The sequence below is a fragment of the Pelmatolapia mariae genome, linkage group LG17 (assembly GCF_036321145.2).
Source record: "Pelmatolapia mariae isolate MD_Pm_ZW linkage group LG17, Pm_UMD_F_2, whole genome shotgun sequence".
Taxonomy (NCBI): Eukaryota; Metazoa; Chordata; class Actinopteri; order Cichliformes; family Cichlidae; genus Pelmatolapia; species Pelmatolapia mariae.
In genome coordinates this window covers 35,113,091-35,139,828 of record NC_086242.1, presented here as the reverse complement: position 1 = coordinate 35,139,828, position 26,738 = coordinate 35,113,091, and the positions used below count along the sequence as shown (strand labels likewise).

The following is a 26,738-nucleotide window of genomic DNA, read 5'->3' as shown; positions in this document are numbered from 1 at the left end:
ATTTACCGATTTAATATAACAGCTTGATCTTTATCACTTGTTTGGCTTTAGTGATGCATATGTCAGAATATCAAGCAATGGATGTTTGCTGTTCAAATGCTCCTTAGGTGTAGTTAACATCTCCACTTAAAAATTTATGTTCACAGCAAGCAGCTGCCTGTAGGACTGAAAAATGAAGCTAATGTGGAAGGCCAAAAACTGCAGTTCATTTAATGGGCAGTTATGGCTCGTTCCAATTCCCATAGACTTCTATATTAAAATGGTGAACTTCAGTCATGGAAACAATATGTTTACACCCTCCTGGAAAAGTTGGTTTTAGCCTCTACAGTCTTTGTAAATCTGAAGGCGAGGGATTTTTTTCTTACCTATGGATACTGTTTTATTTACAGGTGTCCTTACAGAGGCAACTATAGTCCAGAGTTGTATGCTAGACACCATTTTTGCTAACTCAAGTGATTAAAACAGTGTGTGTGTAGTGCTGGTGTTTTGTGATGGATTAAGAGAATTACCCACTACATAATAAAACTTCCTGTATAGTTATGGTTGTACTAACAGCTTGTCTGAAAAATTTGTGCTCCAGTTTTGGTGAGTAAAATTCTGGTTCTGTCTTAATTTTTTACTTAGAACTGATTAGTAGGTGTCTGTGTCTTTGCTAACCTAGCTTGTTAGCATTAGCTAATAACACTCTGGTAACTTACGTTTACAATAAAAACATGATTGCAAGCAAAATGCTACATTTAAGGTTGGACGTAGGAAAAAGTTTGACTTGTTATGCTTTTAAATCATTAATAAAAATATAGCTTTTCTAATTTTACAATTCATTATAACATTTGGCATTTAATTTAAAGCTAGATTTTTATCACCACGGTTAAAATGGGATTTGCATATCAGTAAAAGCATATATTTCGACCTTACTGCTTCTCTATTTCTTCTCTTGGAAAGTAATTAATTAAATAAATGATCTAATTAGCTACAGGTTTGTGTGTTACCCATTAAACTTCCTCCCTGTCTAACTGCTTGGCCTCTCTCCTCAGTGACTAATTGTTCTACCTGATGGTAACTGATGCTAAATACAGATAGAGTGCGAGAAGCAGCATCAGGTTGCACACACACATGCATGCACGCACTAACACACACTTTCATGCGCCCTCGTATTCTGTCAGTAAAAGTATCTGATGTGGCACACTGACACACACGTGTGTGTACTCAGACACAACTCCACGTTCATTCTCCAGTTACAGAGGGTACAGATATGTTCAGGGCGTTAAATATTAAAGGCTGTAATTTTAACGGCTAGGTGTTGTAATCGTGGAAACCGGTAAAAGGTCATGTTCGGACTACAGACTGTGGTTATGTGGTTGACCATTTGGCGAAGCAATGTAAAGTATACAGGTACAGGGTCTGAAGCTAATATATGTAATATATAATATTTTGGCCTACTGTTCTTTAAAACATTGCTTTAGTTCAGTTGTCATTTTGTTATAATATTTATAATATTTCAGTCAGGTTGAGGTCTGAACTTTGAGCTATTTCTTTTCTTCTTCAGCATTTCTGTTGCAGATTTTCTGCTGTGCTTGGGATCATTGTCCTGTTGCCAGCCCAAGGTTTATCAGCCTCACATTTTACTCAAGAATTCTTTGTTATACAAAGAAGTTGACTGTCGACTCAGTGACTGTAAAGTACCCAGCTCCTGTGGCCACAAATCAAGCCCAAATCATGACCCCTTCACCACCACGCTTGACAATTTTTATCAAGTATTTGTGCTGTTAGGCTGTATTTTGGTTTTGCCAAACGTGGCACTGTGCATTATGGCCAACCAATCTCCAATCTGTTCAAATGACATTGCTCCAGAGTTCTTGTGGTTTGTTAAGATACAATTTCTCTCTTTCCAGAGAGAAGAGGCTTTCCTAGTCTTTCTTTGATTGTCATGATCTTTAACATGCTAACTGAGGCCTGAAGAGTCTGAAATGTAGCTCTTGAATTTTTTGCAGTTTCTCTTAAGGGGAATTTCCTGGGATCTCCTCTCCTGGTAAGATTGTGGTATTGTGTTAGCACACACCAGATTGGTCCAGATCAGCAAACTGCTATTTAAACCTTGCCCCTATTTAAGCGATTTCTTGATTCGGTTGGTCTGGAAGATTCTTCTGCCAGTATCCCCAAGAAATACATGTGTAAAATGCAGTAATATTACAAATGGTTTGGTAATTATTTTGTTTACCTATCATGAAATTTCATTTCACATCTAATTTTTCAAAAATGTACACTACAGTGGTAGAAAAGATGAAAAATAAGCGCATGAATGGAGATATCTTCGACAGCTAACATGTACTCTTCACACTCACACTGCGAATTCAGAGAGAAAGCATCAAATCTATATTTATGCCCTTCAAGCCACTTCAAAACACCCACCACAAACAGAGTGAATCACACCCACACATCATAGGCATATACATGCACATACGGTTTAACAGCATTTACATTAACATAGTTGTGCATACACAGATATGTGCACATGTGCACCACTGTGCACAAGTCACACACACACAATTATTTTAGTGCCTTTGCAGTCTTTAACCTTTGGTTCTACACAGCACTACACACACTGGTTGAAACACTAATTATTTCTAATTAACCTCAAACCAGGTCCTAACCCTAATATAACCAGGTCATACCCTCACCCTGATGCTCCTAAACTCCCACTGTTCCTCACAAAGATTATACAGGAGCACACACATTCATGCACACAGTACGTGACGGCACGCAGGCATGTGCACGCAAACACGCATACAGACAATGGAGTGATTTCCCCCGTCGTCTGATCTGGTTCATGTCTTCCTGGAGAGGAACATGAGATAATAGAGAAAGAGAGGGAATCGATTCTAGATGCTCCAGTTCACTCCAGTTTCTTCCAGTTCCCTCCCACACCAACCTCACAGCCCTGTCACAGCCGAGGGAGTTATTTTGTAAAAGCTACAGTGCACATTTACCCTGGAAAAAACTCTACTGAAAATCATTCAGTCGCTGTTTCAGAAGCAGAAATATGCCCTGTTGAAATACTTCTGGCTGTTCTACAACTCGCAGCATTTATGTGAGGAAAAGCCTCTGTGACGTGAGTCTTAAATTACAACGATAAATATGTGATCACCATAATAGTGTGCTCATCGGTATATTTGACTCGCTCTCGGTTTGTTAGAAAGCATGATACTGTATATTTAAAGCGCGCTGATTTGCAGTGCTTTCCTTGAAGAGGACAAGTGGATTCAAGCTTAAGCAACAGAGTCACTGCATTGTTTCACTGTTGAGATCAAGCACTCAGGCCTATGCTGTTATCCTGGTGGATGCCAAACATGCATTTCCCCACTTGTTGAGAATATGACAAAGGATGACTCATCTAACCATACTGCTTCTTTCACCTCTCTGTGGATCTGTACCTATCGTTTTTGCACCACTATACTCTCAAAAGTGCATTCGCTGTTGTTACGAGGGGTTTATATATCCATCTATAATATCCCTCTATATTTAACATAATATAGAGAATTTTTGCTGACTCGGATCTGGTTCTGTGGTAACTTTCTGACTCTCTCATCAAATTAAATGGTTTTCTGTTTTTTTCCCCTACATATTTACTATGAAACTATAATTTGCTGCACTGATTTCTTTATCATAGAAAAAAATACACACATTTAGCTTTTGTTACCATTTCTGGTGAAACACTACAGTGTTTGTGAGTCCTGTCATCAGTGCTTCAACTATGAGGACCATTTTTGGACACAAGCCAGCAGACCACAGATGGGTTATATGTTTTTAATCAGAGTTACTAAAAACAAATGTAATCAATGTTTCACAAAACATAGGAAAGCTCAAGTTTCAATTTTTGCTTCCAGCTGTTTGCAGGAGTCCTGTGAGTTTATTAAATACCTGCAACTTTGTAGGTTTACCTACAGCAAGAGAATCAAAGTGAGGGTTCCCAGAATTGTTATTTATTCAGAACTATGAATTCTGTTTAGCCAACAGACAAACAGGTGAGCTGCATACACAGTCAAATTTGGACTTTTTAAGTCATTTGTTACATAACAGCCATCCAGTTAAATAAAAAAAGATGTTTTTCTCTTGCAATTTTGATAGAAAATCAGGACCAACTGGGCTACAGCTCTTAAATACTACAGATCATGACTGAATGTTAATTATTTAAATGTACCGGCAATCTGAACATTTAAGTAGGATTATACTGGCACAGTCTGAAGGTTCCTTGAAATGTGCAAACATGAATGGAAACAGTATATAAGGTAAAAAAGCAGCCTTCAGGAATACTTCTCAAAGCTTCTTGAAGGTCATTCAATGCTCTTCTTTGGATGTTAGGTGCATTTTGATCTGTTCTCTGTCAAGATGATCGCATACTGCTTCAATAATCTTGAGGTCCAGGCTTGAGGGAGGAAATCCATGACAGTGTTTCACTGTGTGAATTTCTGTACAAGTATGCTGTTACTGCATTGGCAGTTTGGGATCACTGTCATGCTGATAAATGAACCCATTGCCAGTCAGATACTTTCCCAGTGGTAATGCATGGTGGACCAAACACTAATGGTACTTTTCTGGGTCCATCAAGATTTTCATCAAGATTGGCTGCAATGCAACCCCAAACCATGACAGACCCTCCACCATGCTTTACAGATGGCTCTGGACACTCACTGTTATACCTCCCTCCTTGACCTCCTCCATACTTATAGACAACGATTTGGAGCACAAATTTCAAATTCATCACTTCGTAAGACCTGTTGTCACAGATTTTCAGTCCAGTTCTTGGATATGTCTTTGGTCAACATTGGTTGTTGATCATTGGTCATGACAATTAGCATATTAATGACCAAAAAACTGACCTCCCAGCCCATTGTTCCTTCAGTGGTGCTAGTTTCTGTCATTATGCAAATGTACTGTTTATAAGGTTGGGGAAACCTGCAGTCAGCTGAGACTGAAGAAGTCACTTGGATGAGTGACAAAACGTTTCTCCCACTGAAAACACTACGTCCAGATGAACAGAATCAACATTTTGGCAGTTCTAGTATAATTTGACATACCTCAGACTTTTCTTCCCCTTTTCCTCTGCTTAAGAACGGTTTACTGACAGCCACAATTTCTGATGAGGCTTCAATAAACAGTAAATAGATCAATTGAAGGGTCAGATGCATCTCTCAGGTCCTGTATCAGGTCTTTGCTGGATTTTGTTTTCCTGTTTCTTAAGGAGATGACTTTCATATATTGTCCATCTGCTGTAAATAGTTTGCAGGCCCACCACTTCTTCTATAAAGAAATGAGGGCTGGCTCAATACTTATGCACAGCAATGTGTATAATATATTTTTGCTGTCCAAAAGAGAAGTATGAAGGAGACGTTGCACATAAAAGCATTGACGATTTATGTCTATCTGCAAGAATGCATAAGAAAAAAAACACTCTATTCAGTGAGCACCATTATTGTCTTGCTTCGATACAGTTCGTAGGCACATTAAAAACCTTACAAATTACATTACATAGAAAAAAGTCAAAAGGAGGAGGCTCATCTGTCTAATCCATTTAGAACCTCAACACTGCCATAAAGACTGAAAGAGATGTGTTCTTCGTGCAGTGCACTTACTCCCACGACTCTGCTGAAATTGTGTTGGGAAAGACAAAGGAGATAAGGTGAGGAGGAACAGAATACATGGGATAACTATCAGGAAGGAAAAGGGGAGCTGAACAGTGAAAAATACAGGGAAAAAAGAGGAGCAGAGGAAAGGATGAGACTGGTTTCTATGATGTCGAGCTTTGGGACGTGTAAATGTAGAGACAAGCTTGTGGTCTTGCGCCATCTTGTGGTAAAAGTGGACTTCCATCGTTGAAGTACACTCACCAGACACTTTATTAGGCACATCTTGCTCATACTAAGTTGGACTGCCTTTACCTTCAGAACTGCTTCAATTCTTCATGGCATGGATTCAACAAGGTGCTGGAAATACTTCACAGAGATTTTTATCCATGGGCATGATGGAAGCTATTTGAATTCAGTAAACTTCTTGACATAATACAGAAACCAGTTTGAGAGTTTTGTGACATGGTGTGTTATCCTACTCGAAGTAGCCATCAATAGATAGCATTGTTTAAAAGCCTGCCCGAGTGTTACCTTAGTCGGTATTAAGGGGCCCAAAGTTTGCTAAAAATATATCCCCTACACCATTACTCTATTACCACTAGCAGCCTGAATCGTTGACACAAGGCAACACAGATCCATGCACTGATGTTGTATATTACCAAATTCTCACCCTTTCATCTGAATGTTGAGGCACCAATTGAAACTCAGACCAGGCAACATTTCCCTGTCTTCTTTTCTCCAATTTTGGTGAAACTGTACAAACTCTAGACTCTGTTTCCTGTTCTTAGCTGATATGAGTAGCACCTGGTGGGTTCTCCTGCTGCTGTAATCCATCTCCATCAAGGTTTGACATGACATGTTGTGCATTCAGAGATGCTCTTTTGCACACTTCTTGGCTGTAGTGAGTGTTACTGTGAAAGGACATACAGACTTACATTGAACAGCACAAACACGTTTCAGTCCTTTTATTGTCCGGAATCAACGTCTACAGGCAATTACACGCACAAAAAGGCTTGATTATAAAACGTTCTTTCTGCTAAAAAAAAAAGAAGAAGAAGAAAGTTTTCCATCTTTCCAATAATGTTTTAATGCAAACTTTAAAAAAACACTGATTGTCAAACTACTGCATTTAACTTTCTTTTAGCTTTTATCTCCAACATAGATACATGGATACTACTGATACGGAAAGACAACACAATCCCTCTTCCTGTTTATTTCAGAGAAACTGTGGAAAGACAAAAGTACATATTCATACAGTAAGCTGCAACTTATCTCTGTACATGGCTGTTATTTTAAACTTTAAGACAGCAAACAGCCATAAAACAGACTGAAACATGTTTTTAAGTCATTACATAATTAGAAAAAAAATTGCTTCTGTATGATGCTAATACTTCACCGACCAGCACATGTCAAACGTCCCCGACAGGCCAGTGTAGCACTATGATGTCGCAGACATGCAGCTCTTAAATGTCTGTTACAGTAGGTAGATTTTCAGTTGGAAATTCCAGTTTTAAAGACATCGAACAGTTTTTCTTAATGGGCAGTGCAAATAAAAACCACTTTCACGTATAAATAATAAGCCTCTCATCAAGCACAAAGTTGGATGTGTTATATTATTTGCAATCTCTGAAAAGGAGAATCTAACTATTTCAATAAACTCTTGCATACTAGTCAAATATATATATTAAACATTTAATTACCTGGACACTGAAACACTACTAAAATACTCTGACCACATTTAAAACATTTTTTAAGGATGAACGTAAACATTGCAAAGATCCGTTTTTTACTGTTTGCTTCTGTTTTAAAAGCTTTCTTTTTAACTACTGCATTTAGTGGTGTCACTAAAGCAGACAGATTCAGTTCTTTTAAGACTTAGGTCACTCCTATTTTGCATCTAAAAATGACACATTTGATGTTTGACATGGTCCATTGTGCAGTGAAAACAGTCACACCTGTATTTGGTTTATCTCTCCCCTTGGTCTGAATCATAGCATATAACCTTTAGCGCAAAGCTTTGCAGGAATGGATCAGCAGATAAAATTTAAGTTGAAGTCTCAGTTTAGTGACGTTTTGTAGATAGTGACATCCCATTATTTAGCGAAATATCTCATTTCAGATGGTCTCAGCTCATTCGCACAGGCCTAGAGACTGATCAGGCCATCTCCCCCGGCAACCTCTAGTTGCTAGGCAAAACTGTGTATTTGGCAACCACTTGGCAAGTGGTTCCTGGAAGTTGGGGAAGGTTGCCAGGTGACATCAGCGCTGCACCAAAAATCGTCCTTGTGATTGTTTTGGTCACTATTAGATTGCCACAGTTTCCCGTAGCTTGCATGGAAGACAGCAATTTGTTTGCAAGCAGCCTTGACTTGAAAAAGCGCACCACAAACAGGAAACAGAGAAGGTTCACCTTCAAAGTAAAAGTTCTGCCTTACCACTGGAACCAACACATTTCAAAAGGCCCAACTTTTACTTTGAGGGCAAATGTGTTCCGTTTCTGGTTTGTGTTGCACTTTTAACAGTTTCACTACAGCTGGGTGAGCAGTTTTCAAGTGTTTGCAGACAAGTTAGCATCTTCCTTGAAAAAGCAACCAGAAAGAGGTTTTTGTTGCAGAACCGTATATCTCTTTAAACCACTCTCAAAAACTTGTTGAGAACACGGTTTTCCCTTGTGACCAGTGGCTGTCTAATGGTCACCGACCAGTCTCTAGATGCCTAAAACACCACTTTCAAAAATACATTGTGTGCAAACATTTTAAATCCTTCTAGATTGTCTTCAGATTTTAAGACTCTTCAGTCATTGACTTTTTTTTCATGGAATACGTCTTAGTAAGTCCTAAGTGGACCGTTTCTCCACACCCTGCTTGATTCCCAGGACCAGATGAACAAACCAGTTAATCTGAACCATCCACCCTTTCTCCCTGCAGATCTCTATCTGGTCCAGCAGGTGGCGCTGTGCCTCATCTTCACTGCGGCCAACAGTCAGGGCCTCGCGGATGTACTCGATGTCCTCCTTACTAGTCAGCTGAGGCATCCCTGTTAATGAACCAAAAATAAGTGTCTTTTTTTTAAGTCAAAGCATGAGCATGTGTTAGTTTCACTTCACTTCGGTATCAATATCTAAAAAAACTGAAAATCTGTTTAAAACTACTTGTCACCGGTGAGCCAGTCATACTCAAATTGGGTACAACTGGACCAACCTGTGAAAATGACATTATTATTATTTTTTTAATAACTGGATGTTGTGGTATCAGGAGGAGATTGTACCAGTCATAAGCATCATGGAGAAAAGAATGATGAGCAGGTTGGTGTGATGCCGAAGGGCGAGGTAAGCCTTCACGCACACGTCCTGAAACACAGAGGATGTTCATATAGACAAATGTGACTAACTGGTGTTTGCATGAATCTGCATGAATTTAAGAATGGGACGTGTGTATTCCTGCATCTATATTGTATTGACATGAAAAAAAGCACCTGGAACTTCTGGAAGTGGGGGCTACTTTTCTTCCCCGAAGTTCCCATAACATACAGGAAGTCTGGTGTGAGCACAAAGGGAACCCACTCTTTACTGATTCCCATGAAACTCTTGTAATTCCCCAGGATGTGACCAAAGTCGATGTGGAAGAGATTCCCTGCAGAAACACAAAGGAGGTCTGTTAGTGTGGTGCCACTCGAGTTTCATTTTTTTCTAAAAATAGCTCATTTTTGTAATTATTTAATCTGTATTTTGTCTGACAGTGACGTGAAAATGCAGATGTAAGATTACCAGATTCAGTGATCATGATGTTGTCGTTATGGCGATCCCCAATACCCAGGACGTATGTAGCCACACAGTATCCACCACAGGAGTACAGGAACCTCTCCACAGCCTGCTGGAACTACAACACAGACAACAGAGTTTTTAGCTCCGTTTCCATGCAATCATGTACTCATGTACGACAACATCTGGGCTGTAACCCATCCAGCTTTGATTAGTAAGCTTCACACTAATACCGCAGCTGTTAAAAACATGCACAAGGCCATTCAGCTCCTCATGAAGACCCAAGTTTAATCATCACGACTAATGCAATGGCTAAAGCCCTTACACTGACCTAAGCCTAACTTTATCTTAACCATTTAAACCAAGTCTTAAATCTCAAAGAGGTCTTTGAAAGGGGTGTGGAAAAAACGAAACACCATCACTCTTACAGTCTAAAAGTGTATCAAAGGTAGATAGACTATTACACACTATTTTTTCTAAATTCTGTGTAAAATTTATTAATTTTCATCTTCAGTTTTCTTGAACAAATGACTTGCGTCGCACAGTCTCCAGTTTGCATGAGCAGTTGTTATGAAAGCTCCAACACAGAATCTGCCCACTGGGAACATGCAGAGGCACAATCACAATCACAAACACACACACACACGCACGCACACACACACACACACAGTGAGTGTATCTTCGCATCAGTCCTTGTTTCAGAAGTGTAGCTTTCTGACTGCCTGCATGTGATGCATTTTGGACACATCTGTAAATTGTAGCTTTAACAAATAACCTCAGTTACACTCTCGCCCAACAGACGCTGCACTATTAAAAGCCAAGTGAGCACAGTCACTCACACACACACAACAATACTGTTTTGGAAAGAGAACAGCCATAATTATACGGTGGCAGGTTAAATTGATGGTATGTGTGTGAGTCACTGCTGATAAACAAAAGCACCCAAGAAGCCTAAGGAGCAGAGTCAATGCTAACTGAGCTAGACTAGATTAGCTTAGATTTCATTGGGAAGACTTGTACTTACGTTATATTGACCCCTTTATTTGAAACTCTGGCCATATTTAATATGAGAATCCATTATTTTAACGGAGTTAGTGCCAAAAGTGACAAAAAGAGTAACAGGTCCCCTTTAAGAAACTTTGACCTTGTAGTTACTGGAAACATAACTCGGTTTAAAAAAACACCACGCAGAGGAAAAAGCGCAGACTGTGGGAGTGCAGGTGTCTGTGCTAAAAGTAGCGCACGTGGGTGCCATGGCGACAGGAAAAACTCTGACGGTCGCTTCCTTCCTCTCTCTTCCTCTCTTCAAAGTGTCATTTCCTCTGATCTAATAAAGTCTGCAAAACTGGTCTTATCAACACAGTTACTTAATGCATGCATTGCGTGCAAGGCTTGTAAATAAAGCTTTGCTGATCAGCGACATGTAATCAAGTATATTGATGAATTGGAGCGGGGGTATCAAATATGGGGGACAGGGACCAGAATCGGCCTGACAAAGACTTCAATTGCTTCAGGATTGCTTTGGAAAATGGAAGTGGGCATAAAAATAGTTTTTTTTCCTGGAGTTTTACAGCTTTACATGCTGACAAAGTCCACCCCCATGTCTATCACCCTTCCCCAATGCAATTGTGTAATGGATTAAAAAAAACTAGATGACAGCTTTGAAATGCCATTTTTTTTATTTGAGACTTCTACATCATCAGTGTGATTTTTTTAAGCAATAAATTGTTTAAAAAAAAAAAAACAAACAAAACCCAGCTGCACGTCACTGAGCGCCAGTTGACTGCTGACTGGCTGACAGTTTACCAGGAACGCGAGCAGCATGAAAAATCATCAAAGATGGAAAATACAGCATGAAAAGCACAGTGACAGCAGTGGAAACTTCATTGTTTAGCACTTGGTTTCCCTTCAGCTCTTTGCGTGTTAGGACTTGGCTCTTCACCGCAGCTGATTGACCACAGGACAAACAAGTGCAGCCCGCAGACCGGTTGTACTGCATATTTTTGACACTGACCCCATCTGACAACAAACACTCTCTGTAGGTAGACAGGCTGTCCACGACTGCCCGCAGGCTGTCTTCGTGCTACCCCCGTTCAAGCGTAAAACCAGCATAAGCTGTCAGTGATACAGTACGTACCTTGTCCTCACTGACACACTTGTCCCGGAGCCACTGGTAGAGGATTTCATCTTTAAATGCGCCGGTGCTTCCCACAACACTCTGCTGGATGTTGGCGATGGTGGTGGCGTCCTTAACAATCTCAATCATGCCTACAGTGATGCAATAAAGACAGCGATGACACGCTATTTTGGATTTGTCAGGCTCACATGATCAGCCTTGGTTGTTATAAATGAGAGACACAGGATCTAATATGTTTTCTGTATCTCTGCAGGGAATAACCGACCTATCTTATTTCCAGTGGAGATGCAGCCGTACGGTAAAAGACAGAGATCCAGCGATTCGGTCTCCCAGATCGACTCCATGATCAGCAGAATCTGCAAAGAAGACAGACGGAGTGCTACAGAACTTTTCCTCCCATAACTCTCTCAGTCCTGTCTAAGGCTGAGCTGCTACACACCTGCAGGATGAGCATATCCTGTCTGAGATCATCACCGTCTTTGAAGATGATGCCTATGGGGTCTTTGGAGAGAGTGGTGGAGTCAGCCCGTTTGAACTGCAGCCACAGCGGCTTCTTCTTAGACGCCATCACTTTGCACTGCTCAATCTACATAAAGATAAACTGTTTTCATCAATAAATTCAGTCATTTATAGATACGATTCTGACGTCTCTGCCCAGAAATAAGCACTCATGAGAACTGAAAGTTGTTCTAATTTCAGTGTTTATTGCAGGGCCGTGTTTGTGTGTTTGCTCCTCACCAGCAGGGCTCCAGCTCTTAGTCCTGGATCATAAGGAACTCTGAAGCTCTCTGGCAGACCAGAGGACTGCAGATTCTCCAGCTTCTGACGCAACTGAAACACCACTGAAAAACACACACTTTGATTTCTTTACACGTCTTTTCAAGTCTTAGTGCAAATTAGAAGGTTTAGAATAGTCAGAGTAATATCGACACATCAAAAAAAAGAAAAGAAAAAAAAAAAAAGACACATCCGACCATACAGTACATACATGCAACCATGTATTCATACAACAGACATGCTTTAAACATGCTTAGATACAAATGCTGGTGTTAACCACAGAAAGTACAACCCAGAATAAACTAGTGAAGAACCTTTAGCAAAGAAAGGTAACCGTAGACGTTTAAAGCAAAACTTTGGGGTGCAGACCTCAAAAGTGTGATATTCTGTTGATAACAGAATAAATAAAACCAGTGTGGAAGAAAAAGTCAGCAGTTTCACTGTATAAGCAGGACCAAAGCCTTGGAGGGTTTGTATTTAAAACTGAAACCATCCATCCATCTTCTTCCACATATCCACTTTGGGGTTTGCAAGGGCACTGGAGCCTATTCCAGCTGTCATAAGACAAGAACTGAGCTTACATCCTGGTACCCCCCGTGCATACATTGCAGGGCTAACACAGAGAGACAACCATTCACGCCTAAACGCAATTTACTGTCACCAGTTAACCTAACAGGCATGTCTTTGGACTGTAGGGGGAAACCAGAGTGCTCTGAGCACATGCAAACTCCACACAGAAAGGCCGGCAGGTTTGAACTACAAGCTCTCTTACTGTGAGGTGACAGGGGCATCCACGAAGGAGTACCACTAAATTACTTTAAAAAATAACCAAATAATGCACGTTCATGCTACACGATGTAGGCTCATATCAGTGCTTCTGTTTCTGCTCCTCACCTTGTGGCGTAACATCATACTTGTCTGCAGACATGGTCTTGATCTCACGGGTGACTTTCTGCAGAGCCTCTGTCATATCCACCTGCAAGCATCAGGACTTTCTGTCAAAGATGTGTTCAAACCCAACCCCCCAAACACCTTTCTTCTTCAACACAGCCTGAACCTTTTTAGGCAGCTTTCTCATCATTTCATTAAGAAGTCTTCGGCAAAGCTCTTCTTTGGTCAGCTGCTTTTTGTTCCATTCTCTGTAAAGATTATCCCAAATTTGGACTCCGTAACACATGCTGCCACCAGTGTTGATTTTGCTGACCAACAATTTTTTGTCACAATTTTCATCAATGACTTCTTTTCCTCTGATGAAAAGAAAATGATAACTAAATAAAAGTGAATGCACGAGGACAGAAACTAGCGAATAAAAACGAGATGAAAATATTCTGAACGGAAAATTCCAATCAGAACTATTAAGTTGTCTAGAAAGGCGGGACAAGTTTGGAAGTGATCCAATCAGAAGTAATCACCATGTGCAGTGAGGTTAGACACGCTCATTTGATTTGCCCCCAGGATCAGTACAGCTGGTTCACACTGTGTCTCATGAAAACGTCACAAAATCTCAATGCTTGGGAGGAAGAGATGAGCAGACATATGGAAACATTTCACATGTGACATCAAGGAAAATTAAAAAGCTTTGAAAACCGTGTTAAGTCTACTCTAATTATGACTAAAACTACATTTAAATTTGCTGTCAAAGTTATCGATGGTTTCCACTAATTTTCCCTTCTTTAAGAATGGCGTCTTCACAGCCTGCCCTTCAGACCATGCGTATCACATTTTCACAGTACTATACAATTGTGGAAACATCTATAAATAGGGCGTGTCACCTGCTTCCGGAAGTCCTGCAGCATATTTTCACCACAGCCTCTGAGGTAGGCCTCCAGGAGGACAGCGTACCTCTGCTGGTAGTGCTTGGACTGAGCGATTTCACTCCGCAGGAACCAGAAGAGAAAATGACCGATACGCTTACTCTGCAAAAGAAAAACAAAAGGTGTTGTTTAACTTAACATTTTTTTGACTGCAGTTATTGTGCTAGTAAAACACACACACACACACACACACACACACACACACACACACACACAGAGCTGAGATGACATAAAACAGGCAGACACATGTCTGCTTACCCTCAGAGCTCTCTTCAGCAGGAACCTGACTAGAGCACTGTCATGGTAGGGCTCAAACTTGACTGCCTGCAGGACACACAAACACATAAACAAAGCAGCTAACATGATTTCTGATGACAGCACAATGTGTGCTCTACAACAAGCCTGTGTGACCTCTAGTGTTGTGCAATGCACAAAAAAGAAAATGAAACATTCTTCCTACTCCAAAGCACGTGGTGGCAGGCTTTCTAACAACATCATCTGGCAGGTGAAGTTAGCAGGCTGTGTGCACACATTTATACCAGAAGAACTGCCTTTTAACAGAGGCTACAGTGTGTTGGGAAGCAGTATGGACTGGCAGTAAAGCAAGTGCAATGAAAACACAGAAGTAACTGTGCTCCAACATAACTGCTATTTAAATGTTTAGAAAAAGAGGCAGCGAGTGGTTTAAAAAGGACTGAATCCCTTTTCTTTAGAATATGGTGAAGCATCATGGAAACAGTGTATTCTTTCACATTCACCCTACAAAGACTTTGACACATGCATGTTCTGGAGAATTTTGATGGTATAATGTATTCCACAGATCAGTGAGATGTCATAACTGCATTTAGGAAGATGTCTTTCTCCTAAAAGGTTCTTTTGTTGGCCACAGCTGACGACTGATACAGTATCGCTCATGCAAAGCTGACCGCAGAGTCAACTAAACTCACAGCATGAAACAGTGAATCAGACGGAGTGAGAGTGTAAATGCAAAAGAGGCTTGGTCATCTCGAGCTAATATTTATCCGCCCAGTCAAATGTTAGTGGTTACACATCTGAAATCAACAATAAACAGCTGTAACAGCAGCAGAGTGTGTGCTCATCAGCACCGCATCATAAACTCACAACAACACAAAACTTGGCAACGGCAATGTAAAGCAGGCAGTGTGTGTTTTTGTTCACCAAACAAACTGCCAGCGTAGTGTAGCATGTCTGCGCTAGGCTATGCTAACCAGCGTCACATAGATACCAGAGATCGCCTGAATCTGACACAGGAAACGAATGTCCAACTTTAAAGTGCAAACAGTCTCACATTATCGACACATCAACACAGAAACTGTAAAAGATCAACTTTAGCATTTAGCAACATTTTAAAAAATGCATTAGATTGATTGTTTTGTAAGCAAATGTGGCTTCAGCTGCCAAAAGAATACAGCAGGATACAAAATGTACCATCTGTTTCCTGGTTGTAGATGGAGGAAAGAAAAATACTCTGCAAGTACAGCAAGTGCAGGTATGCAAATGTTAGCGGCAGATAACAGCTGATTTTAATGCCGGCCCACGTCAGTCGATGACTCAGCTGATACTTTTACAGCCTTCTTCGATTACAATTGGGGACTCTCACATAGGGCGCCACTTTATTAGGTACACCTCACTAGTGTCAAACTGGACCCATTTTTGGCTTCAGAAGTGCCCTGATGATTCATGGCACAGATTCCTCTGTGCTGAGACCTTACTCCCTCCCTCCATCTTTAGCTCTGAATGCACATGTACAGAAAGGTAGGAAGGTCCTAGAAAAGAGCTGATGGCTAATTCTGTGACTGAAGTGGTTCTTACTCAGATTAACCAAATATTATTTATATTAAAATAAAAGGAAAAAAGACAGGGTGTACCTGTACAAGCTGGAGAAGATATCGGAGCACATCATCATCCTCCAGCGTCTCCAGCTTCCTGACAGCCATTGAGCGAACCTGTGCATCTGAGTAGTGGCAGTCAAGCAGCTGCATGGCCAGGCCAACATCCAGACCACTGCAAAGGAATGTTATGGTGAAAGGTGATACAACATTGATCCTAAACACAGTACAGTGGCAGTTTGAAACACTCTTGTACCTGGTGTCCCATGCGCTGCTGCGCTCCAGCAGTCGATGCGTCGCCAAAACATCTTCCTGTTTCCCCCATCTGACTGAGCCCAGCAGCTTTGGGTAGGCTCTAAGGGCAAGACATTAGTTATAAAATTATATTTTCAGTACTTTGGGGCAAAACATTACTTTATTGTCCATTTAATTTGAAAGGACAAATAAAGAAATAAATCAGTACCTGGGGTCACGCATACATTCGTGTCTAAAGTGCCACAGCAGCTCTTTGTCCTCAGGGCTGAGGGGATGTAGGGGATCGGTACCTACAATGGCCTCAAACTGCTTTTTCAAGTGGTTTGGCATCTCTCTCTGACCCCGCTCCCCTCCCTCTGCGTCTTCACCCCCAACAGCCCAGTCCCGGCCCACATCCCGGCTCTTGGGTAGCACCACAGGGTAGCAATATTTGTCCAGCAAAATGGCGATGGCCATGGAAGAGGCCTTGTCTGGGTTCGTGGCTGAGGTGAGCTTGTCCGCGTTGATGCTACTGCTGCTTTCCTCGCTCTTTTCTGGCATTTTCCACATGTGGAGGATAAACTCCCCCTGGCGGAGCAAGGAGCGGTGATCGATCAGGAGCAGGTTCACGTAGTACAGGAGACGACTCTTGGTCTTTCCTGAAAGCCGGGTGAACACACAGAATAAAGCATTGCTCTGCAGATTTTCAACATATGAAAGAACAGAAAGGGAGAGGACTTTACCATCAAGACAGCTGCTTCCTGCTGTACTCTCTTGATAAGAGCTTCCTTTGGAATTTGGGATCTGGGGTTGCTTCCCACAGACCACCTGGGTGGGAAACATAGAACCATTATGTAACAAAAGTACAATAGTTATAGCTTAATGATTATTTATTCTACCAACAAACAGAGAATGATAACACCTCCAGAAAGAAATTTCTTAGATTACCTGGAGGTTAAGGCATGCCCCCTTAGGCAGATCCTTGATCTTAATGTTAAACTCCAGCCAGCAGTTCCACAGCACTTCTTCACTGAAAGTTTTAGAGGTGGTTCTCTCCTTAAAAACGTAAAAATTAAAATAAAACACTGCTTTTATCACCCTCCAGCCTTTTTCAAACCCATCTATTTCATATATTTTCATGCTGCTTATACATTTGTGGGCAGAAGTCATCACGGACATGAATGTGAGGGTAATTTGGAGCTTCCAATGATTTCTTTGAACTGTTCTTTTTCTAAGGTGGCATACATCTTTAGTTTAAAAACAAGAAGTGAGTGCACAAATGTGAAATTCCTTTGGATTTTCTTTAATCCACCCTTTAAGTATACATAAAGTGTATAATATATCCAGCTCCTGCCACTAATATTTGGTTAAATGTCCCTTAGCAAGTTGCACCTGAACCAGGTGCTATTAGTAGCCAACAATAAATCTCGCTGTATATTTGCCTATTCTTCTTGCCAGAATTGGTAGAGTTCATTTAAATTGGTTGGTTTCCTGGCACAGACCCAGCATTTAAGCATAGTCCATGAATTTTGAAGAGGCTGAGGTCAGAGCTTTGCCAAAGCTGTTCAGGAAGCATAATGGGCCATTTCTAAACTACTGCAGATTCCAGGATCAGCAGTTTAAACAACTGTTAATGTAAGTACATGTTAGTTGGATGTCTTTACGTTTTACCAAGGTCTAGAAGAAGACCCAAACAGTCACCCTCAGAGGGTAGAAAACTGGTTTGAATGTTCAGAAACAACCCAGAAACAACCAAGGCTCAAGCTTGCCATAAACTGGAAAAGTGCTGGAACACCAGTTAAGTGAGTTTTCCAATTCCACAGACTGAAAGGCTTGTATAGTTATATTTAACTCATTCACTCAGTGAAGCAGTGGGCAGCCACCAATCCAGCACCCGGGGAGCTCAGTGGTACCTCAGTGCAGCCGTTGTATTTTCAAATTCAACACAAAACTGTTTTATGTAGTTTGTGACACAAACTATCTGCTAGCTAAATATGCAGTTGCTCTATTTTTTTTCTCTGGGTGAGAAAAAAAACATTAAAGTGTGACAGATGAAAGACAGGACAGAGGAAGTGACTATTTTCAAATGTTAGCAATGTTCATGCTACCAGTAGTGACAGTGCACTGAAGCACCCAATCTTAGGTATACCCTACCTGGCTAGTCTCATTTTAACCTCTGTTATATGCTAATTATTGGAAGAAGCATACACATAAACACAACAGTCACCTGAAGGTGCTTAATATTGTAAGTTAGAGACCCTATGAGGACGCACTTGGCGACATTGGGAAGGAAAAACTCCCTTTCAACAGGAAGAAACCTTCAGCAGAAGCGGAGGCTATCTCCCGCTGCCAGTTCGGGTAAGTCAAGACATGACCTGGATGCCTGAGAATCTGCATAGACCAAAACTGGATCACAGTCAGTTAAGGAAGTTAACCTCATAATAGTATTTGTCAGATAAATGCACTAAAAATGCTTCCAAAGCCACAACAAAATGATCAAAAGGTTAAGTTAATATGACTTGGTTTAGCTTTGATGAAGACCAGTAGGAAGCCAGTGGTCTAAGTTTAAGTTTAATGCAATTTAAAGACAAAATAAAGGGTAAACAAAGTGTAATTTAATCTATAGAGAATGCAGAGGGATCGACTTGGTTTTATGGCCGGGCTTAAATTGTCGTTGGAAAAAGTGTCGTTTTTGTCTCAATTACCTGAGCTAAAAGCTGTTGCCCGTGAAAGATGCTGGCCTCGATGTAGACAATAAACTCCGGGACTTTGGGGAGAGATGGGATGTCAATACCCAGCACCTTCACTCTGAACTTCCTGTTACAGTCCCACATGGAGATGGTGAACACCCGTTCATGGTCCTTCTCATCAATGGTCAGCTGCTCATGGGTGCCTGAGAGGGAAAAATCAAAAGACCAGGGTTACAAGGTTGGCCATGTGGAAAGAAAATGACTGAACAGCTTAGTTTAACTGCTTACCTGCAACTCCAGTGCAGTCATCAACTTGGGCCCAATCTTCCTTCTGGACCAGATCCAGATCGGGATCAGGAGGCATCTCCAGAACCAGGTGGATTTCCTCGCCATTCTTCAGGCACTGACGGATCCAGTTAAAGTTCTCCAGAGGCTTTTCTCCGTACAGGTACTCCTCCCTGTGGGACAGCGGCATGCTTACTCGCTAATGTAACGAGTAAAATAGTAATGCTGCTCTGTTTCTCTCAACTTGGCTCTCAGTTTAAGCCATCAGCGGCTTTCAAGCCCAACTCGACGGCACAGTTACCTGCCACACACCCGCAGCACAAAGTCAGTCTCACACACATTGTCGGGGATGCCCAGCAAAGCTCTTTTATTTGATGTCTTGGCAAAAAAGCTCGCCAACACCTAAACAAGATGGAAAACTTTCAGGAAACTGTACAGGAAATAGGCAGAGGAAACAGTAAAGATATACATGGAATTCATCACTGCACGTCTACCAGTGTTGGTGTGTCATCGATGGAGACTTTGATGGTCTGGCTGGCTGTCCCTATGTGGATTACCACCAGGATGTGGCCATTATTGATCTGAGAGGAGGAGCAGAACACAAAAAACAACTTGAAAGTCTAAATAAACACACACTAAGACATTTACTCCAACATTTGACCAACAGCTTGCTGACAAATGGTCAGTCATTTACGTTTTGATGCATTCTCAATCATCCAGGTAAGTAAATCTCCAAAAGTTGATTCTGTTCATCTGGACGTTGCGTTTTCAGCGGGAGAACCGTTTTGTCACTCATCCAAGTGACTTCTTCAGTCTCAGCTGACTGCAGGTTTCCCCAATCTTATAAACAGTACATTTGCATAATGACAGAAACCAGCCCACTGAAGGAACAATGGACAGGGAGGTCAGTTCCTTCATCATGATTATGCAAAAACGGCCAGAAGACAGAAGGATGCGACACGGAGGATGTGGACAAGTGGGTGAAGAATTTGTCTGACAGACAGCTCACCCAAACAGAGAAAAACATCCTTGCTAAAGGGTTGAATTTTGCTGTCACGCCAAGACAAATCCCGCTAGTGGAACTGATCACAGCCACAGAAACAACAATATTGCAGAAGTGGAAGCAGAGCAACTACGGACAAAGGTTTCGGCCTGTCGCAGCAATGCAAAGCTCCCAGCATCCAACATCACCATGGAGGAGAGGAAGGCACTCACAACAACAATGACAACAACATTATCATCCTTCCGGCAGACAAGGGTAGGTGCACAGTTTTGCTAAACCAGAAAGACTATCGTGAGAAAATTTTGTCACTGCTCAATGATGAAAATACTTATGAGCCCCTGAAACGAGACCCAGGGAGTGGCTACAGGAAGAGGGTGATAGACTGTCAGAAGCAGTTAGAATGAGACAAGGCTATTGACCGGACCTCATACCACAGGCTGTACCCAGGCGAATCTACACCAAGTCTGTATGGTTTACCAAAGATACATAAACAGGGTGCACCTTTAAGACCGATTGTCTGCATGATCAACTCTGTCACCAATAACATCTCTAAGTTTATAGCTTCGATCCTCAACCCGCTGGTGGGCAGCTCTGAACACCACATCCAGAACACCCTGGATTTTGTTGAGAAGGTGAGAGATGTTACCATGGAGGCAGATGAAACCATGGTCTCGTACGATGTTACATCTCTCTTCACTTGCATTCCAGTCATGGAAGCGTTTGAGGTAGTTCGTAAGAGATTACAGGATGACACCAACCTCAGCAACAGGACCACTCTCAGCATCGACCAACTGTGTTTGCTTTTGGAACTGTGTCTTCATTTCACCTACTTCACATACAAGGGTCAGTTCTACAGGCAGAAACATGGGTGTGCCATGGGTTCCCCAGTTTCACCCATCATGTCCAATTTGTACATGGAAGAAGTGGAAAAGAGGGCTTTGCTATCCTACCCTGGAACACCACCAAGTCATTGGTTCAGGTATGTGGATGACACCTGGGTGCAAATCAAATCTCAGGACGTACCACAATTCATGGATCACATTAACTCGGTGGATCAACACATCAAATTCACCAGGGAGGATATGAAAAGTGTCAGGTTAGCTTTCTGTGAGATTTCCATCAGTAATGGGGGACATCTAAAAGCTGATGTGTACCATAAACCTACACATACGGATCAGTATTTAAGGTTTGACTCTCATCATCCACTGGAGCATAAACTGGGTGTCATCAGGACGCTACAACACAGAGCGAACACCATCCCCACAGACACAGCGGCCAGAGAAGAAGAAGAACATCACATCAGGAAGGCCCTGAGTACATGTGGTTATCCCAGCTGGACTTTTGTCAAAGCTGGGAAGGCGCCAAAAGAAAGCTCCAGCCGATCCAGGAGAGAAGGACAACGGCCGACTAAGCGAAAACCTGTAGTGATCCCATATGTGTCAGGAGTACTGAAACAGTTGAGACGCATTTTTTCTAAACACCGCATCTCACTGGGGCATACATCGGGGAAACCAAACAACCTCTGGCGAAGCGAATGGCACAACACAGAAGAGCTACCTCATCAGGCCAGGACTCTGCAGTCTACGGACACCTACAGGCCAGTGGACACTCTTTCAATGATGAGGATGTTCACATCCTGGACAGGGAGGAACGCTGGTTTGGAGTCAAGGAGGCCATTTACGTGAAAAGAGAAAGACCATCTCTGAATCGAGGAGGGGGCCTAAGTACCCTTAGGCCCCCTCCTCTTTCGCCATCTTACAATGCTGTGATTGCAGCCATTCCCCAACTCTCTGTGAATGGTACTCATGGCCATTGATCAGTGGTCTTTGATCAATGGTCATGAGAATTTGCATAATCATGATGAAGGAACTGACCTCCCTGTTCATTGTTCCTTCAGTGGTGCTAGTTTCTGTCATTATGCAAATGTACTGTTTATAAGATTGGGGAAACCTGCAGTCAGCTGAGACTGAGGAAGTCACTTGGATAAGTGACGAAACGTTTCTCCCACTGAAAACGCTACGTCCAGATGAACAGAATCAACTTTTGGAGGGTCAGTCATTTAGTGGAACATAATTTCTAATTAAGACTAAACTGAGAAATTCATCAAACAGTTGAAAGTTCAAGTTCAGCCTGTTGATCTGCAGTTTTCTTGATGCACTATTTTCCTCATCTCATTCAAAAGCAAAACTCGCTGCTCTCATTCTCTGCCCTGTTCTCCAAGCAAATCACTCCACAGTCAGTGTTTTTGAATGAACTTTGAATGAAGAGCCTGGGGTTTCACACTGGTAGTAATACGCTCCAGGATCCAATCACCTGTCATTACAATCACACAACTAGGAGGCAAATAGGTGTATACAAGGCTAGAGGAGGTGGTTTCTGTAGCAACAAACATCCCCGTCTATCCTGTAAGCTCAGGCTGGTGAAGAAAGTGGCTCTTTAGTGAACTTAGTACTCCAAGTGACACTTTTATGTGTGACTAAAGCTATATCAGTCATCAGCGCAAGCACAGATTTTATAACTCAAGAAGAAGAGAGAACAGGCAGATGAAGCATGGAGGTAATATTTTTTTTAGGTTTCAAAATGAATTATTATGACTAAAGCAGAAGCTGTAGCAAAGGTTGGGCCATTTTTTTTTTTTTAAATAACCTAGCCCGTTTTTCTTTTCTACTTTATAATTATAGGAAAACGTCTACATCATTTTGCAGCGGCTTTCATTTAAGTCTGCAGGGCTTGGAGTTCTGGGTCAAACCTTGCATATACATATAAGTCATGTTGAACTGCAGTAATTAAAGCTAACAGTGCTAACTGTGTTATACTATTATAAACACACACACACCTTGGAGAGCAGGTGCTCAGGCAGAGGCTTGCGTGTCACCCAGGGGTCCATGGAGTAGAGCTTTGGGTCGCGTTCGGACAGCTCTATGCGTCGTGGGGTCAGCAGCTTCCTGCGCGTGAACTCCAGCTCGTCGTCATGGACGTTGCTGACGTCGGTTACGTCGTAGCCAATCAGGTAGTTCAGGTAGCGCTGGTACTCCACAGACTCCTGTGAGGGCTGTGGGCGGGGCACTAGCTGAATCCGCCCCACATCCTTCTTCAGAGCTTTTGAAACAAACAAACAAATAAAAAACAAACACATGATTTTTACATCACCGCTAAAGACCAGCTCAGACTCTGATTGCAGGTAGAAGTGGGTCGTGGTACCTCTCCAGTAGCGAATGCAGTCTAGCGTCTGGAAGACCTGGTGCTTGTCGTAGATCTCGCAAACGTTGCCCTTCTTCTGGTACAACAGGATGCAATGGTCAGGAGAGAAGCGCTGGTAGAACTCAGGGCACAGGTTCGAAGTCACTGCCTTCATCCACACCTGGGCTTTCACCTGCGAACGAGGCGCAGTGAGGATTTTTAACATCTACAATAGACGGTACGCGGGTCTGAGGAGAAAAGGAGTGAACAAGCCGGACCTGTTCGACAGTCCAGTTCCCAGCCACGTCCAGCTGCAGAGTGTCGGGGCCACTTCCACCCCGCGCAGCTGTGGGCAGCACAAACTCGACAGCGATCTGATCCATGGAGGTGGAGCAGGACGAGGTTATGGCTTTCTTTCTCCTCCTTCTTCGGCTTTCTTCTCGTGGTACTTGAGACTCTTCGTCACTCACCTGGATCTGCTGCCTGTCCATCGCCTAGCTTGAGGAGGATGAGCACATGGAAATAGGAAAAAAAAATCCAACGCGCTGGTGTCATTAATTTGTGATGAGCCCTTCCCTTCAATAAACTCTGAAATTGGAAACATGCTGTGTTTCCTGCTGATGCTGGAAGCTGAGACAGGCCACGATTGGCTGGTGAAAATATAAAATACCAAAGCATCTTTGAAGACAGACGACTCAGAGCCATCCCAGTATCAAGCATCGTCCAGCAACGCCTCCTCATGTCAGCAAAATGTTGTGTCAGCAAATTTACCCAGATTAACAAAGACTACAACTTCAGACTTCTTTTTTAAAACTTATTTTCCATCTATTCACATCATAAATTCAGTTTACTTCTCTTTTTTTAAAATCCAGTTTTAGATTGGCATACTTCCTAAAACTTGGTATCAGAAAAATTCAGTCAGTCAGTGCAGAGGCAGATGCAGCAATCAGCCCACAGACTTTCAATGTTTTACTGACACCCCCCTCTCTCTCTCTCACACCCACACACACACACACACAAACAAACACACACAGACACACACAGCTCTCTATAATTAGACCTATACAAGCATAATACACTTTGCAATCTAAATGTTACCTCTAACCACACTTCAGAATCAGACACAGAAAATAAACACACTGAGGGCGACTGCATGTACTGACACCGCTTTTGGGAAAGTAAAGATTTACCAAGACGGCATTATTCATATACCTCACTAATAACTAAATACTTTTTCATCTTTTTACCCCTTTTCTTTCAAATCATCTTCACTGGCTGACGTGTTCAGGATTAAATGGCTGGAGTTTCCCTTCTGCTTCTGTCACATCAGCAGAGGAAGCTTTGAAAAGCAGGAAGCAAAACTCAAAACAACATGGATGTGATTACAAGTGGCTTTAGTGACAGTCTGCTGTTTTGACGACTGTGACATAAACATTTAAAAACACTTTAAAAGTGACCGTGGGGCATCTACTGGTGGGGATAGTTCAGCCTGTATTTATCATGACCACAGCCGAGCAGGGTTAGCCTGTGGTGTAACGGTACAGCTGCCGCAATAATCGAAAGGAGAGGCGGTAATTCTGTAAAATAAAATTTAACCAAGGCGGACTCACCAATGAACGAAGATGGCAACGAAATCCGGAGCTTTGGACAAAGGTTTCGGCATTTATGCGGAAGGAAGAGACCACGGAGCAGGGTAAAGGATACTTTCAAGCTAGTGTGCACAGTTTGGGGTTAAGGAAACGCGGCGCTGCTACTCAGAAACTTTGTCAAACTCTCTGGCCAACTTTTGCCCAGTCAGAGTCACACCGACACTTCCGGCTTCTCTCCAAAATAAAATACCATTACGCGACACCATGATCTCATAGACCAGTGTAGAAAGTTATTATGTATAATATATACAGTCATTGACATAGCCCGGCCAAGCTGAACACGCTTTCTGCAAAATAAAACAAAAAAGGGTAAAGCATTTAAATATTAAGGGTAAATTAAAAAAATATTTTTTAAAAGGGCAAACTAAAGTGAAGGGATGTTTAGAGGGAGCATTTAAGAGCTATAAAGGCAATATTATTATGTATATTTATTATTTTTATTATTATGCATACTTGCATAGTTCCCTAATTAAGTTGGTGCTTTCTGGCATCAGCATCATGCCTGATCCGATTCTGTAGAACTGCCGTTGTTCACTGCCCTCTGGCGGCTACAGTAGGAAACTACATCACTACCAATACATGCGCTCGTGAGAGGTTTAAGTAATACATTTGTGAAGGAATAAGGGCAAAAATAACAAGATCCGAATTTTACGAATATAATATGTTGAGCTACCCACTGTCGCTGTGACTCCATTCTGAATGACGGAAGAGCCGAAAGTAGCATATTTCTAACTGAAGAATGAATTCTATTGTTAGATAAAATTCATATTTAATTTCCGTTTATCCTCGTTTGATAGATCACAGCGATTGTTAGTGGTTTTCTACATTTATTTATGTTAGTGTTTTATTAATTTATTGTGAAATATTTGCTGGAAATGTGCATATGTAACTAGATCTAACTTAATCTATCGGGCTTGCTATAAGTCCCCGTAACCACTAGAGGGTAGTGACTGACAAAATTGCATATCAAATACCTAGTGCCAGCTGCAGTCACGCAATACTTTTTTAAAAATAAATAAATTTGTTTAAACATGTACTTTCCACGTGTTTTACTAATGACGTGGTCACCTCACTGTTTTTACTGAGTTCTGCATGTAGTGCTCTCAAAGTTATGCTCCTAAAGCTCAACTGGTTTGATGAGCTTGATGTTTCTGGGTCTTGCTCAAACTAGTACGCTGATGTGTATTCACTCATTTCACATAAAGATAACATTGGTTGCCCATATTTGATTTGTAAAAACAGTCGCCAAAACGGAGAATATCACACAGCAAATTCTGAAATCTATATGTTCGGCTTTACATAGACATCTATAATTACAGTAAAGACCTATTTAATCACTTCACACAGAAGTTGCAAACTTTGGTGAAAAAACAAACAAATAAAAAAACGGGTGTGGGACAGAAACCTTAACCAGGCAACATGGCGCCCCCCAGTGTTTTTGTTGCACTGCATCTATTAGAACTGAGCTGAAGGCTGTTTGACCGCCGATGTTCGTAGTTATTTTACAAAAAGACACTTGAGTCAAGCATACGACTCCTGTTTCATTTTTAGAGTGCTATTGTAAAATTGTGCTAATGGAAATGACTTTCTATTTAGCTTCACATGTAAAAAATAAAATAAAATAAAACAAATAAAAATGAAAAGTAGACATGATACATTTTTAACAAATTTTTTTTTCTTTTTTTTTTGTGCGGGGATCACAATGTACAAAACCAGCTGGAATGGAATTGACCAA

General features: G+C 41.6%; 1 protein-coding gene across 1 annotated transcript; it reads right to left on the bottom strand.

Moving 5' to 3' along the window:
- Positions 1-6,574: 6,574 nt before the first annotated feature.
- pik3cg (phosphatidylinositol-4,5-bisphosphate 3-kinase, catalytic subunit gamma) lies at positions 6,575-25,114 on the bottom strand. Its single transcript, XM_063460125.1, has 24 exons — positions 24,965-25,114; positions 23,633-23,852; positions 23,376-23,547; positions 23,011-23,273; positions 19,666-19,752; positions 19,473-19,573; positions 19,175-19,344; positions 18,902-19,089; positions 17,145-17,252; positions 16,940-17,024; positions 16,426-16,855; positions 16,219-16,317; positions 16,002-16,137; positions 14,371-14,436; positions 14,071-14,214; positions 13,193-13,274; positions 12,260-12,363; positions 11,961-12,107; positions 11,787-11,877; positions 11,522-11,652; positions 9,391-9,502; positions 9,099-9,256; positions 8,892-8,973; positions 6,575-8,660 (listed from the first exon to the last, which is right to left on the bottom strand). Exons 2-24 carry the CDS (start codon positions 23,843-23,845, stop codon positions 8,461-8,463), a joined length of 3,369 nt encoding a protein of 1,122 aa, XP_063316195.1. The 5' UTR covers positions 23,846-23,852; positions 24,965-25,114; the 3' UTR covers positions 6,575-8,460.
- Positions 25,115-26,738: the final 1,624 nt, after the last annotated feature.

Bases quoted from the DNA above. Each gene is read 5' to 3' on its own strand.
- pik3cg (XM_063460125.1), bottom strand. From the start codon at position 23,845: ATGGACAGGCAGCAGATCCAGGTGAGTGACGAAGAGTCTCAAGTACCA. The intron at 23,548-23,632 runs GTCCGGCTTGTT...CCTCGTTCGCAG, and splicing joins GGAACTGGACTGTCGAACAG to GTGAAAGCCCAGGTGTGGAT. The intron at 14,437-16,001 runs GTACACCCTGTC...TGTGTCCTGCAG, and splicing joins ATCTTCTCCAGCTTGTACAG to GCAGTCAAGTTTGAGCCCTA.